Source organism: Nelumbo lutea, chromosome 1 (assembly GCF_056320005.1).
Source record: "Nelumbo lutea isolate HS-2025 chromosome 1, American lotus-T2T, whole genome shotgun sequence".
Classification (NCBI taxonomy): domain Eukaryota; kingdom Viridiplantae; phylum Streptophyta; class Magnoliopsida; order Proteales; family Nelumbonaceae; genus Nelumbo; species Nelumbo lutea.
In genome coordinates, this window is record NC_142684.1 from 138833586 (window position 1) to 138849483 (window position 15898).

General features: G+C 36.7%; 1 protein-coding gene and 1 pseudogene across 3 annotated transcripts; one reads left to right on the forward strand and one right to left on the reverse strand.

Moving 5' to 3' along the window:
- The first annotated feature begins 6451 nt into the window (after positions 1 to 6451).
- On the forward strand, positions 6452 to 10700 carry LOC148877887 (uncharacterized). 2 transcript variants are annotated; one of them, XM_088946044.1, is made up of 3 exons: positions 6452 to 7480; positions 8918 to 8995; positions 9373 to 10700. In XM_088946044.1, exons 1-3 carry the CDS (start codon positions 7154 to 7156, stop codon positions 9664 to 9666), a joined length of 699 nt encoding a protein of 232 aa, XP_088802170.1. In that variant the 5' UTR covers positions 6452 to 7153; the 3' UTR covers positions 9667 to 10700. The 2 variants fall into 2 exon arrangements, with proteins under 2 accessions (XP_088802170.1, XP_088802178.1); XM_088946052.1 differs by lacking the exon at positions 8918 to 8995 and having other exon boundaries at positions 6480 to 7480.
- Positions 10701 to 10966: 266 nt separating this feature from the next.
- Positions 10967 to 15608, reverse strand: LOC148877888 (endonuclease 1-like; annotated as a pseudogene). The gene is made up of 8 exons (XR_016099486.1): positions 15436 to 15608; positions 12613 to 12720; positions 12442 to 12497; positions 12271 to 12354; positions 11660 to 11755; positions 11457 to 11521; positions 11269 to 11342; positions 10967 to 11166 (listed from the first exon to the last, which is right to left on the reverse strand). The product of XR_016099486.1 is annotated as an endonuclease 1-like (transcript).
- Between the last annotated feature and the right edge of the window lie 290 nt (positions 15609 to 15898).

Below are 15898 nucleotides of genomic sequence, written 5' to 3' on the forward strand. Positions count from 1 at the left end.
TGTGATTGCCTTAGTGAAGAGATCGACTAGTTGCATATCTGAGGTAATATAGGAAAAACACACTTCTTGAGACATAACTCTCTCTCAGATAAAATGTCAGTCCACTTTAATATGTTTAGCTTTGTCATGCTATATTGGATTGTGAGCAATGTTAATGGCAGCCTGATAATCACAATTCAGGATCATAGGCTTTTCATTCAACACCCAACTCATCAAGTAAAGATCTCAACCATAACACATCTGCCACACCATTAGCCATGGATTTGTATTCAATATTAGCATTGGAGTGAGCAACAATATTTTATTTCTTATTCCTCCAAGAAACAAGATTTTCGCCTACAAAAGTACAATACCTTGAGGTAGATCTCCTATCATCAACACATCTGACCCAATTAACATATATGTATGCTTCTATTTTCATGTGACCATTATTCTTGAAGAGTATGCCTTTCCCTGGGCATCTCTTTAAGTAGGAAAGTATCATTTCCACTACGAGAAGGTGGGTGGTTTTGGGAGAATGCATGTACTCCCTAACAACAATGATAACATAAGAAATGTCTAGTCATGTTAGGCAAAGATGAAGAAGTTCCCTAACCAATCATTGATACATAACTTTGTCTTTAAGAGTCTATCCAACTTCTACACTTATCTTATGGTTCAGTTAAATGGGTGTGTCAGTAGGTTTAACTCCTAACATCCTAGTTTCTTCCAACAAACCAAGAACATATTTTCTTTGGGAGACAAAAATGCCATGATTAGATTAGGTACCTTACTTCCCAAGAAATAATGTAGTTCCCCCAAATCTTTTTCACTTCAAACTCCTAGTGAAGAACTTGCTTAAGAGAATCAATCTCACTAATATTACTTCCTATTACTATAATGTCATCTACATAGAAAGCAAGTAGAGTTAAAGAAAAATCTGTTTTCTTAAAGAAGAGTGTGTGATTTGATTGAGCTTGTATATAGCCAAACTTCTCCAAAACCAGTCTAAATATATCGAAACAGGCTCTTGGAGACTACTTTAACTCATATAAAGCTTTCTTTAGCCAACACACCTTCTTTTTTGTTTTTGTATTGTAAAATCAAGGGGCAACTCCATGTACACCTCCTCTTACAGATCTCCATTGAGGAATGCATTCTTAACATCCATATGGAACAATGGCCATGAGAAATTTGTAGCAATGGATAATAGTACTCTGAATCCCTTTCCATCCAATTTGGCCTTATGTCTCTCTACAAAGCCATCAACATTGTGTTTTACTTTAAACATTCATATACACCCAACTGGTTTATTCCCCTTAGTTTGGTAACTTACTCCCATGTATTGTTTTTAACAAGAGCATTCATTTCTACCTCCATTGCATCCTTCCACTTAGGCATCAATAAGGCTTCTTACACGGTTCTAGGAATAGAAATAGTAGTAATAGATGCTAGGAAAGATCTACAATCATAAGAAATGAACAAAAAAATACAATGAGCAATGGGTGAAGTATAACGATGCTTCCCTTTACGAATTGCAATTAAGAGATCAAGGTCATCTAAATGTGGAGGTTGAGGCTCAACAATGTTAGGTATATCATCTGCAATAGTGGGCTCAACAGTGAAGGTAGTGCCTAGATTTGGAGTTGTAGAAGAGACTAGGATCGGCTTGGACTACTGGGACCAAAATCAACATGCCTCCATCGTTTGCAAAATACCCTCAATTACCTACACTTCTCATAACCCTCTTCACCATAGTTCCCCTTAGTGACTGGAATAGGTAACAGAACTTTTGGGGTTGAAATACCTACCTCATTATTCTCCCCATAAGAAGAAACCCTATAATAGTAGGGCACATCCTCAAAGAATGTAACATCTATAAACACAAATCATCTTCCAGAAACAAGCTCATAACAACAATACCCCTTTTGATTTTGTGCATACCCAAGGAAGATACATTTGAAAGCCCATGAATGGATTCAAGAGGTTAAATGGTGTTTTTATGTTTAAAACCCATGAATGGATTCAATTAATAAGGTATACAATTGTATGGATAGCATCCTCCCAAAAATGTATTGGGAAATTAGAGTTTAACATGATGCTTCTGGCTACCTCGAAGATATGTCTGTTCTTTCTTTCAATAACCCCATTTTTCTAGGGTGTACGAGGACAAATATTCTAACGGATAACACCATGATTAAGGAAAAATGAAGCCATGGGTTTTGAAAAATACTCCTTGGCATTGTCGTATCTGAGAATTTTGATCCTAATTCCAAATTGGGTTGGTACCATATGATGGAAAGCCTAAGTCAGAGTAGGGACCTCATCTTGAGAGTGCATAAGGTAAACCCATGAGAAACGAGTTCATCAACAAACAACAAGAAGTATCTGTACCCCCTTAGCAGCAATATGATATGGTTTCCGAACATTTGTAAGCACAATTTTGAAAGGAACATTGCTTTTTTTATTGCTTAAAGAATAAATTGATCTACAATGCTTTGCAAGTTCATAACTCTCACACCTCAAACTAGACATTTGGTCTAATTTTAAAAAAAAAAATAGGAAATAGATTCTTCAAAGACCCAAAAGATAAATGACCTAATTGGTTATGCCAAAGCATAATTCGACTTACGGACTGAGAAACAAATAACCTCCTAGCTTCATTGTCCTTCCCCTTGTGGATGTTTAAGCAGATAAACTCTATCCGTCTCATGGCCAATCCCAATCATCTTCCTTGTCTCAAGATCTTGAAAAACACAACAATTAGGGAAAAATGTCACTGAATAATTATGATTCTTATTAATACTACTAACTAAAAGCAAGTTAGCACTAAGTTTAGGAACATGTAGAACTGAGGATAGGGAGTAGACATAAGACAATCTAATGTCTCCCTTGCCAAAAATAGGAACAAGAGAGCCATCAATAATAGATACTTTCTCTCTACCAAAAGATGGACATTTTTGGTAAATAAGGTTGATAAACTAGTCATATGATTAAATGTACTTGAATCTATTACCCAAAAAGGTCTAGTGATACTTGGGGTTGATGCATGATATGTTGTAACTCTTGTACATGAGTGAGCAAAGGCTGAAGTGGGAGTAACAAATGCAATAGCTGGTGGCTGAGATGGTGATCCAAAAGTACCAACTTCACTCTCCAATTGTGTCAAGGAATCTCAGGCAACAGTTAAGGCATCTAGGGATGTGCTCCTTGTGTTGGAAGAGGATGCACTATCAGTAGTAAAAACCACATTGGCATTTCCCTTCTTATTTTTGAGACTTACTAGAATATAATGAGGATACAACTTCCAACAAGTGTCCCTAATATATTTCAGCTTCTTACAATGACCACAAAATATATCCCTTTCATCTTCTTTCTTCATTTCCCTTTCCTATCTCCTCTAATTTTTGGTATTGTTAATGCTAAGGTCGATTCCATAAGCTAAAACTATAACATAACTTTACTCCTACTCTCTTCATTGTGCATTAATGAATAGGCTTGAGACAATGTCACACTCTCCCTGATAAATAGTTGTTTGTCTTATAATGTCAAAATTTGAGTTCAGATTGGCTAGGAACTCAAACACTCTATTTGTTTCAATGAACTTGCTATATGTTGTTGCATTTTTCTAACTTTCTCACTCAATTGTCTCCAAATGGTTAATTTCATGCCACAAAGATTTTAAAATAGCAAAGTAAACTGAGATTGGCATCTCCCCTTGCTTGAAATTATTCACTTCATACTTCAGCTCATAAGCTTTAGCAACATTAGGGATTGGGAGTATGTCTCTTTTATATTGTTTCAAATCTCCTTAGCTATTTTTACCCATAAGTAGTTTTGACTAATGTGAGACTGTATAGAATTGCACAACCAAGTCACCAACAAATAGTTTTCTTGAAACCATTTGGCATGTGATGTATCTTACTTGGCTAGCCTCTTTGTATCCCCAGTCACAGCCTAATTTACCTCTACCTCCAATGGCCATCATAACTGATTGAGCCCATTCCAAGTAATTGGTTCCATCAAACCTAATAGTAGTAATCTGAAAAAGAGCTTTCAGTCATGTTTCCAACCCCTATAAAACTTTTCCCTTGAGTCTTTAACTCATTTCCAACCTTCTCCATTTTATATAAAATACTAGCAAGTCAAAACTTCAAGAAGGAAACCCAGAATTGCCTTCTTTTTATACAAAAACCCTAATCAATTGAAATTAATCACCTAGAAATCATTCATAATCAAGAACAGTCATCCATAAGTCATTCACAATCAACAATAATCTTCCAAAAATCATCCACAATCAAAGACACCACCTAAAAATTATTCACAATTAGAATAACAAGCTTGGGAGTTGAAAACTGATCGTAGGGTTTGAAAAACCCTAGAGAAAATACCAGGGAAGACAAAAATCTATCAACCGCTGCTTCCAGAATGGTTTAAACTGCTTATAATCAAGTTGGTCTCAGTAAAAAAGGAAGCTATCTTAGAAGAAAACTAATCGCCACCTTGAATCTTCAGTTTAAACCCTAATCTTGAACTTACCTATTTTATATAATCCTTCCTAGTGATCGAGGAATCTCTAAAGGTCTTGCAATCCCTTGGTAGCAACTAAAGACTCCAACAACCTCCAAGAATTAGGCGATGATGCAGAACTTCCAGTCCTAGGAATTTCTTATGCAGCCTACTAGATCAAGCTCAAATGAGAACCCAAATTTTCCCTAGGTTGGCTTAGATACCAATTTGATTAAAGGAAACTAAAAACTTTTTGTTATGTCTGGCCACCCCACCAATCTATTTATATATTTGTATTTTAAAACATTAGTGGAATTCCACTAATACAAGAAACAAAAATATATAAATTTGTACCATAACTACCATTAAAATAACATGAAATAACATAAAGATATAAACACAAAAAATAAAGTGGGACCACACACTAACAACTATCTCTACAAGAACCAGCATAGAAATCGAGTGGTGGTGAATGGTGATGGTGGGAGCATGTTAGATATCAGTTATCAGAGACGCTTAATGTACAGGTAGAGACATTATTGAAAATTTTGATATGTAAGGGTTTTATTTTGAAAATTTAAAGAATAGAGGATAAATTCAACATTTTGTTGTTTTTGTGAAATTTTAATGGTGATGTCAATTGTTAGAAAACTTCGTAATTGTTAGAAAACTTAGTAGTTTAAGAAATTTCCCCTTTCTTTTTTTTTTTTTTTTTTGGTTAAAAAAGGAATTTGAATTCTGTTACTCCTTATCTTGCTCATAGGGCTTTTAGCCTTGTAGGTTCCCTTTGGTTTGTGGGAAGATTTAGGTGGGATGGGATGAGAAAGTTTGAATTTTTCACTTTATATTGTTTGGTTGTACAAAGGAAAATAGTGGAAAAATTCTTCTTTCCATGTTTGTTTTGTGAGAAAAAAACAAATCTCATCGAGGAAGATAGATGGGAGGAGGAAGAAAAAAGTATGATCGAGGAAGATAGATTTGAACCCCTCTCCCAAATCTTCGTATCATCCCCAAAGTCAATGGTTTCAATCTGCAAAAAATGGATAATAAGGTTAAATCTAGGAACCCAATGACTAAATGTTAGATCCGATTGATAAAAATATTAGTTTTACATATGGAAATCCCACTTAGTTTTACAATTTAGTTTAACGACAAAGAATGCTTTGACTAAATGTGAGTTTTATAGTTGTAAAAATGTTAGCTATTAGTTTTGCATATTTGTAAAAATGTTAGTTTTATAGATGGAAATGTTAGATCTAGGAACTTAATTAATAGTCATGTCATTCTTAGTTTATAGATAGAAGTCCCATCACATCAATGACATTTACGGATCCATGGAAGCTGTTACTGTATTAGTTTCGCGAGTTGGTAGACATGGGAAAAAATTGAAAATGAAAGAAATGGAGGTTGCTAGAATGGAGTTTCACTCCGACCAAACCTTCACCAAAGACATTAAAGGGATGAGAAAGAAAGAAGAACGAACCAAAAAACAAAATGAAGTAGGGGATGGATCTAATCTACTCTTACCTTTAAATGAAATGGCCAGAGAAATCGTCGGAGATCAAACCATTGGGATGGGTAGAGGTTGGAGAAGAAGAGTCTCTCAAGGCTCTCTACTCTGACAAGACCTGAAATATTTTCTTAGCAGAGTTCTCATTAAAGTCACAATATTTTGGTGTGATTCCACCTACTTGATTTTGGGATCCCACATTTCACATTTTCTCCATCCCATCAGCCTTAATTCAGAAAAAAAAAAAGAAAAAAAAAACTTGAACAACCAAAATAGGGTGTAATACAATTCACAGGTCAAGTAAAGACACTAAACGCTTAGTTTGAAAAGAATACAAATATAAATATATATAGAAAATAATACAAAATATAAGGTTTTGTACTCTTTCCAAACTAAGCCTAATCAATTCACTCTAGACAAATAAAGCATTGCTACATGTATTTTACCATTTCCAACAGCAAAAGTAGAGAAACCTTAGCTGGGGTTTAAGCAGCAGCCAGGAATTCCCTCCTCATTTTGCGTATGTATATGGTGTTTTCAAATTTCAACTATGATTTTGCACTTTCACTTTCCAGTTTTGCCACCCAAAATCCAATTCTTGTTTTCCAAACCAGCCTTTCTTTGTTCCACGATCGTTCGGTTTAATCCCGCCATCAAAGACACGGTGAATAACCCAAGCTCGCACAACCAGTGGAATATCTCGACCCTTTAATCCACTTTAGGGTTGATTTTTTGCCTACTACTAAACAGTATAGAGGTTTGGATTATGGAAACCGGCCCAGTTGAAATGCCAATTAAAGAAAACCAATCCCCGGATGGGTCTGACTAAAAAAGTTTGATATTGGGCTTTCTGCGGAGCATATTAAAATGAAAATCGAAGAAAGCCACGAAGAAACTGGCCTAGGGAATCAAGTGGTGGACAGAGATGGGACGGGAATGCCTTAAAGAGTTCTTTCCGAGGAGGTAGGGAATTTGGGTTGTTTAATTGAGGAGGGAATGGAGATGGTTAGTTTGGTTGGAGCTCTGGACGGTGCCGTTCGTGGTGATCTTGATCAAATTTCAGTAAATACGTGAGGCATCGGAAGCATTGGATGCTTTGAATGAGAAGAAATTAAGTGACCCAGCGAAAGTTCTGAAGATGCTAAAGAGGAGGAGATGTCAAATCTCAAAGGAGTCGAGGCCTGCGTAGGTACTTTGATGGCTGATTTGCCAAATACAGAACATGCTACTAGAAAGAGCGACAAGAAGTGTTCTGAGAAAATCAGTGATGAGGAAGACGATGATTGTTCTGAGTCTGTTGGCGACACTTCTTCATCATCACCTTCCTCTAGTTCTTCGAGCAGTGAGGAGGAAGAGACAGAACGTGTCGACGATGAAGAAGTTGAGATAAAGGATGCAGATGGAGAAGAGATGGTTGGTTGGAGCGACGATGATGGTGAGGGTGTTATAACTCGACCTATAAAGTCTAAGAACGAGCTTGAGGTAAGACATGGCGGCTTTTATGGTCTTTATTTTTATATCAAACAGAAAATAGTCATGTATGTGTTTTATATTTTGTTTCGATTTATATTCTTTGGTGCTACTGAATTCAAGTCCACTTCTGGAGTTTTTGAATTGGAGCTGGCGGTTACCAAATTCCACTGAGTCGTAGTTGGGGAACTGGATTATTGATTATCGTTATTCCAATTGAATGATTAGTTAACTGAGAATATGAAGTCTATTCTCTATTGTGTGTTAAGCATAAGAAGAATATTTTATACATCATTCTTATGAGGACTGTAACATGTTTCTCTCTTATTGGATTGGACTGTCGTACTCAATATGTACCTAGGTATAATGGCTTTTCTGAGTTGCTCATATAGACTGATGCTATTAATATCTTGCTTGACTTGGATACTAAAACTCTTCGGAACCTGAAAGCTCAAAGCATGATAATTTTGAGAGAAGTTATTCTTAAGATGAAAAAGAAAATAATTCTTTAGAGATCATGATATACATCATTGATCAAAAAAGAATGTATATCTTGAATTTTCTTACTGGATGACTCTTAGATTGTGGTTATGGAGGTAACAGCTTAACACTAAAAAACCAAAGAGCTGTATATATATAATACAATTACATCAGAAAGAATGATCTATATGTACCAAAAATAGAGAAGAAACAGCACAATTTCTATTACTTAAACCTTTATGGATGATGCATGTCTCTTTCTGATCATTTTCAACATGCATTTCCTTAATTTCGTTTCTTTATATAGGCTGTTTTCGGAATTCAAGATTGAAGATTTCTTCAGAGCTTGGGGTACCATCGCTGCATCCTCAACTACAAAACAAAGATCTGCTGAGGTTTGGGGTCCTCCGATAAATGGTTGGGAGAAACTGAATTTTGATGGGAGCTGTTTGGGTAACCCAGGCCCCTCAGGTATTGTGGGAGTCATTAGGGATGAAGAGGGGAACATGATTGCTTTATACTCTGGCCCTGTGGAGCAGGGTGATGTGGCGAGATCAGAGTTTTTGGCTGCAGTTTTTGGGGTTGAGAAGGCAAAAGAACTGGGTATTAGTTGGCTGAATGAATTCAGAAAGTTCAAATGGCTGTCATAGGACATGTTAATCCAAGTAAAATGGGTGAGGACTGCTAATAGCTTGGCAGATAGCTTAGCCAAGCAAGGGGTACAAAGTACACAAAATTTTTCTGTGTTGCTGATCAATAAAATATATATATAGCATATTTCATTTCTGTATTAAGATTAGCCATTTGGTAACTGTGATGCTAGTTAATGCTTCAGATGCATAGCTAGATACAAATGAAGAACGTGTTAGGACCTTGGAAACAAAAGTGAATTATTAATATTGATTTATTTTCTTTGGCATATTGCTAGTCAATCAATACTTACGGGATTCTTAACAAAATATTTTGCAGAAACTCCCTGAAGTTCCTCCAGTGGATGTTGCCTTGCAACCACATAATCAGATCCTGCCTGTTGGAATTATTTTATCAGTAAATTCATATAACCTAGGAACACTTTCTTGATTGAGAAAAATGTTATAGTCATGGCCTCACACGCTTATAATGTTGTATGGGCCATACAAGAAGTCTTCATGCTTATTGACCTGCGTGGTAATGAAATCCAGCAGGTAGTCCATTCAACTTACAATATATTTGCCCCCCTTGAAGGGGGAAAGGGAAATGAAAATCATCAGTCAGATGATTTTTTTTTCCAGTCATCAGTCTGATGATCCTTCATATCTAAACAATGCATTTATAATAATCAGTTCAAAGTAATGATTATTTTTCAGGTTTGACCAAAATCATCTTTCTATTGTTCCATACCAGTTCACTTCTCCCAATTCATTGATGGTTTTACACCTTTTCAGATTATTGGTGCCAAAGTCGTTGTTGAAGGGACTGAAAAGAACAGCCCTCTTAATGAAGGCTCCATTCTCTGGATTACTGAAACTCGATTGCCATTAGGACTGGCAGATGAAATATTTGGACCTGTCAAGAACCCTTACTATGTTGTACGATACAATTTAGACAAGGAGGTCCCACATGGAATTAGTCAAGGCACCCCTGTATCATCTGTTGAGGAGTTTGCCAACCATGTTCTCAATGAAAAAAATCTGTACAAGAAAGGTTATGATACATTTGGCGAGAATAATGAAGTCTGATGAAGCCGAGTTCTCTGATGATCAAAGGAGGCTGAGTGCAATAGAATGCAAAGGATGGCAAAGTGGAGTGCAGATGATCAGAAATGCAGAAACTTTGATTTTGCTGATAAGAAGAAATCTCAACACAAGGACAGGGCCTGGAAGAGCAACAAGCTTCCAGTTTCTCCAGTACTATCTGTAGGTCAGCCATCACAAATTCCAAATCAGTTCCGTACACCACCTCTTGCAGCACAATTTGGTTGTGATAGTTGTGCTTGCTTGCCTGGTACAGCACCAGACAATGCTAGTTTGCCCGTTATTGTTCCTCCTGTGCCACAGTTGTTGCAGGCAGCTTGTACACCTCAGCAGTTGTTGGAACCTTCCAATGGGCTTTGGCCAAATGGGATGCCATGCCATCATCAACATCAGATGCTTACGAGTTTCCCAAATGGAATACCAGTTCAGCGGCAGTTTGATCCTAATCAGATGCTATTACCTAATGTATCCATGCCCTCTGGTCCTTCAAATTCCTTTGCAGGTCCCACATTAGCACCTTGGCCAGGGGTCATATGCCAGAATGGATTTAGCCAGGCACCATTTGGAATAGGATTACAGAACCAGCATTTACAACCATATATAAATATGAGCGAACAAGGAGGCTTGTCCAATAACTCACGTACTGAACGAGGTTATGGACCTGCTGTTATTCAGGGCAACTTTACATCTCCAGTGCAATTTAATCACATATCAACTTCCAATTGTAGGAGAAAATCATACCGTGTGGTGGAGGTTGTTTTGGAGGTGGGAGGGGTCGGAAACAATCTGGGTGAGGACTGACTTATTTTTATGCTTTATGCTTTGTGCATTTTCAAACTGTAAAATACTTAACCCCCCCCCCCCCCCCCCCCTCTTAGTGTTTCCCCCAAACAAGAAATCCTGTCTCTTTGACTAGGTTGTGCATCGTTTATTGCAAGAGAAAGCTGCTGTATACAACGAATCCATTGTAATTACACTTTATGGAATATAAATTATGGTATAGAAGAGCTTAGGAACAACCTTATGATTGCCTTTTCTTTTCAACTTTGGCTGCTTGTAATTAGATATTGCTAATTTGGTTCCAAGTTTGTGCCATGAAGGAATGCTTATAATGGTCTTTCCATCACACAGTTTAATTTCTTCAATCTATTAATTCAATGTTGTCATGTACACCGATTTAGGCACACTTCAATGAATTCATTCCATTTATTGTTAAAACATATATTCTATGGTACAGATGTAGATCAGGTTGTCAATCAGTAATAGGTGTTTAGACAGGATTCAAACAATTAGCGATTACTGAGTTCATTGAGTCTAAAAAAAACCAGGTAAGTTTATGACATGCAGACAACAATGCTGTTCAAGTTGGAGCTGGGATATTGTGATCATGGTGACCAAAGACTTGGTTCAGAATCATGGCTAATCTCACTCCACCCTGTGCAATCCTTTTGGTGACAATTGGCAGCCTTGAATTAAAATAATCATCTGCAAAATACACAGAGGGAACGCTTTTATTTACCCAAAAGCAATCCAGGTTCCAGAAACCATACATCTTAGAGGATTTTATGGTTAGGATTATGGACATACCTGCTAGAGTTTCACCCGGCGTGATGCCCTCATAGCCCCATTTGCAAGCCAAGTTTATGCTTTCTGTAGCATATCTGCATGTGTATGTGAAGAATACTGATAATGAGAACCTCAATTACTTGGTGTCTTAATTTCAGAACAGAGATCTTAACATAGCATCTAATGGTTATTTGAATGACTACACTCACTTCTTTGTACAGGAGAAGAGGTCATCACAGTCTTCCCAAGACGTAATATCATCTGATCAGATTCCCTTTGTAGTATCAACAGAAACACTATAAACATCACTTGCTTTTTATCTTGTGATAACTGAAACAAAATAGAAAGACAGAAACAAAGAAACAAAAAACAAGCATTTCAAGTTTTAAGGAAGACATTGAGTTTCTCTTACATTAGTGAAGTTCTTCTGTATGTCTTCTAAGAAGAGGTCCATGTCCTTGTCATAGAAGTCCTTGAGAGCAGTCAGAATTATCTCCCTGTCCCAGACCTGCACACAGGAAGATCACATTAGTTACAATCTGGAGGCATATGAATGAATAATACTTCTAAACGACAGTGAAATTTCTCAAAATTTGGGTTCCCATACGGGAAATTGACATTATATATGAAAAATATATATTGGGTGGATTTAGTTTAGTCAAAATTTGAAAATATTATTTAAATTATATAAATTAAAATTAAAAATATTATAAAAATACTGAAACTACTAATACAACAATCAAATTTTGTAGAAAATACTGAAATTACAAGAATTTTAATGGCTAAAATTTCCCAATTTTAGAATTTTGCTTCAGAACATGGTTTTGAGGTTTGAAATACCTCCTTTGAATTGTGAATTGATTGAGAAGTGAATTAATTTCTGCTTGTAGCGCTTGCCCATGATCGATTGTGTGCATATTTAAATTTTAAAATGCGAAGTTACAAAGCACAAGAGGAATCAAGAGGTCATACATTATCCTTAATTATCAAGCAAATAAAGGAACATGGTTCTAGGTAACTTACATGATGCAGATTAGATTTATGCCTAAACCAGTGTAACTGTATAGTATTCCCGCCTTCATCACTTGTGAATCCTACATGCATTGGCTGAAAACCGACAAGTTAGATTGATGTTGCAAATCAGACAGCCAAAATAACAAGAAACATCTGAAGATGACCAGTTGACCACCATACCTAATGGATATCTCCCATGAAGTGTGATAAGAACAACAGGGCTTCAGTCATATTATCTGCAAGAGAGAAGGGAAGAAAAAGAAAAACACCCAGCTCGAAATCAGAGAAACAAACAAATTTACCCAGACATACAGAAGACTGAAGAGCTCCCAGGAGGTCTGGCTTCCTTACATCGACGATCTGAGGATCCGTGCCGAAATTGCAGGAGCTGAGTGGTGAAGTTTTGAACAGCGCCTGCGACACACATTCCCTTCACTCCATGTTGGTCGTGACAATCCCCTGTCCATGTGTAATACGTCATTACTGCATTAATTTGCACGCAGAAAGAAGAAGAAGAAGAAGAAAAAGAAGAAAGAGCATTATAGTTGTATCACACACTTAAATAATCGAAGGAACAAGCGTGGTCTGGCGTATCAATGAAATGAAGAGGACTTGTCCAGCGATACCTGTACCAGTGGCGGATTTGATCGGGCCACGTACAAAGGGATGACAAGTCGCCATTGGCATAATCAGGTAGCAAATTTTCGACGGCATGTGCTGCTTCAGCCTCTAGAAGATCCTTTACGCCCAAGCCAACCGCTATTGTTAGTTAATGGTATATTCAAGAATCAAGAGCTGCTGCGGATTGCTGAACTGATGATGATAGATGGAAACTGAATAATAGAGTAATAGACTAGACCCCGCTGGATTAGCTGCACGCCATGGCTGTGTAGCGGGCTCTAACACCCAACTCCCAGCCATGAAAGATAAAACCCTATGCTATGCTATTCAATCTTTCACTTGGCGCCATGGGGCGTTCGTTATCATTGCTTACGCAGCCATCGAGAATCTATGAATGTAGGATTCAATCCCAGGTGGTCTCGCTTACAACCAGCCGGAGATGATTTGCAGCTCATGTAGTAGGAACGAAACGACAATGAGTCGGGTACAGGGTGGGGATCATACTTTCCATCCCCGACCCGATTTCCAAGTAATTTCCATTTTCAATCCCGATCCCCATTGGGGAGAAAAATGAACCCCCCAATGGAGACGGATTTCCTATTGAGGATCTAATCCTTAAGGCTACGTTTGGGTCCCTAGAATAGGTTTCTGGAATTGGAATGGAGATGGCCAATCAGTTTCTTTGGCAAGAATGAGGTTCTTATTCCCATTTTTGACAAGATGGGATTCCCATTCCATAGTCCTAGAAGTAAAGAACTCATGACAAAAACTCCCCCAAACCCTAATATTAATAAAATAAGATTAAATTAATAATAAGACAATATCAATAATTATAAAATAATAAATGACAGTACTATAATAAAATATTAATATAATATAATTAACGTAATAATAAAATACTAACATATTAATTATTAAATAATAAAATAATATTATAGAATATTAATAAATAATAAATAATAATAATAATAATAGTAATAACAAAGTATTAATAAAATAATAAATATAATAATAAAATAATAAATATACTAATATAAAATTGAAAATTTTCAGTTGATTCCAATTTCAACTCCAAATGAATTAAACAACAGCAATTAAAATCCAATCCTGACTAAACCAAATAGGCATCAAGAATAGGTGATTCTGATTCCACTTCTTAGGGATTCCGATTCCGATTCCGATTTTGATCCTATCCACAAATCAAATGGACCCTAAATTCTTTTTTGTTTTAAATTAAAGGTTTGCTTCAAAAGAAGATTTACTTGAAAAAAATCATTCATCTAAATTAGTTTAGCACTTAGTTTGAAATGAACATAAACCTATTTAAGAACATATGTTGGAGTTGGGTCCAAGGGGGAGAGGGGGGGGGGGGGGGGCTTCACTCCTAATCCCCATCTTTATCCCTGATCGGTTCGGGTATCTGAATTATCTTATTTCCATCCTTGCCACTTGCCAAAGCAGTCTCTATACCTGAATTATCTTATTCCTATCCTTCTCATCCCTAAGTTGATGTGAACTCAAAGGCATAAATTTAACCAAATAAGTAACATGTTTTAAGCTATAAGCCATCAATCTCCCCTTTTTTGCAACATTAATTACAGATACATCAAAAGGGTAAATTTGGATTAGTTGAACACTAACTGTTCAGCGGGCTGTGGAATCAATGATGAGATTCCAGGCTAGTAATAAATTCATAGGCCCCACTGTAAAAATGCAGGCCCTATTTATTTAAATACTGATGTGAAACCTTATCATTGGTTCTACAGTCCACTGAAAGCTAAGGTGTCCAGTTGTCGCTTTTGCTAACAATGAAGAATCAGACATTTGAATACCATTTACACCCCCTACATAACCATGAGAATTTGGTAAGAGTCTCAATGCCAACTACCAACTTAACACAACCATCTCATACTTGCAGACTTCTTATACTTGTACGTTTTAGCCATCTAATAAAAAAAAATTATAGAAGAAATTTTCTGCATGCTTGATCAGGATGACATACTCATTGTTTAGCTGATTAAGGGTACTGAAAAACTCGTTTCTTATGTTGTTTAAGAAAACCAAAATCATACATACTGGTCAACAACCCCTAATACACATTTCTGCAGAAAATGAAAACAGAAATATTTGGTTATCCAAACAGAAGCCCAACCATTCAGCATTTTTGCGGGAAAGTAGCGACGATGATCTCTTGCCTATATATGCTACCATCAATACAACAGATAATGTTTACAATTCAAACTCTGCTCAGATTTCATTGAGAAGAAAGAAAGGAAGAAAGATCGCTTTAAACATGATGATCACAAGTGCGTGTTTTTTGTGCAATTCTCAACACCAATACAGACGGAGAAAGAGTCTTTTTTGAAACTCTCAGCAGAGTGCAGAGCTAATGAATAAAATGATGTATCATATTCTTTGCAGACACTTTGGCAAATGAGATCCACCCTATAAGTGGGTCCAGACCCTCTAAATTTTCCAGGTGGCAAATTATGGGCCAAATATAAATTAAAATCAAAAAGAAAAAAACGTACAGGACAAATGTAATTGAATTACCTGCGCAATCCGGCATGTCAGCATATGCCCTTCTTTGCTCCACGCCAGAGCTCCGGGCACCGGTATGTACCCAAAACCCACTAACAAGACAAATGTAAGTCCAGATGACATTGCCGGAAGTACCCCGAACCGACCCATTCTTGACTTCCAAAGGTACAGCTTGGCTTGCTTTTTTTTTTTTTTTTTTTTCTGTTTAATAATCAATAGAACCATCAACCTATATATACACAAGATGATGAGAGATATCTATCGTGTCTTGAGTGCAAGTTTCATGTTTTCTACTTTTCCACGCTTTAGACTTTTGATTGTCCCAAAAGTAAGAAGCTCCAAACCCTCCAGCAGCATTGAAGGAGGGAGCTAGCTATATATGATGGAGTACTCCTTATCCCTAGGAGGAAAACTGTAGTTTGCCTTCTAATATTACAACTCCTTATCCCTACGAGAATATGTATCGGATTTATAT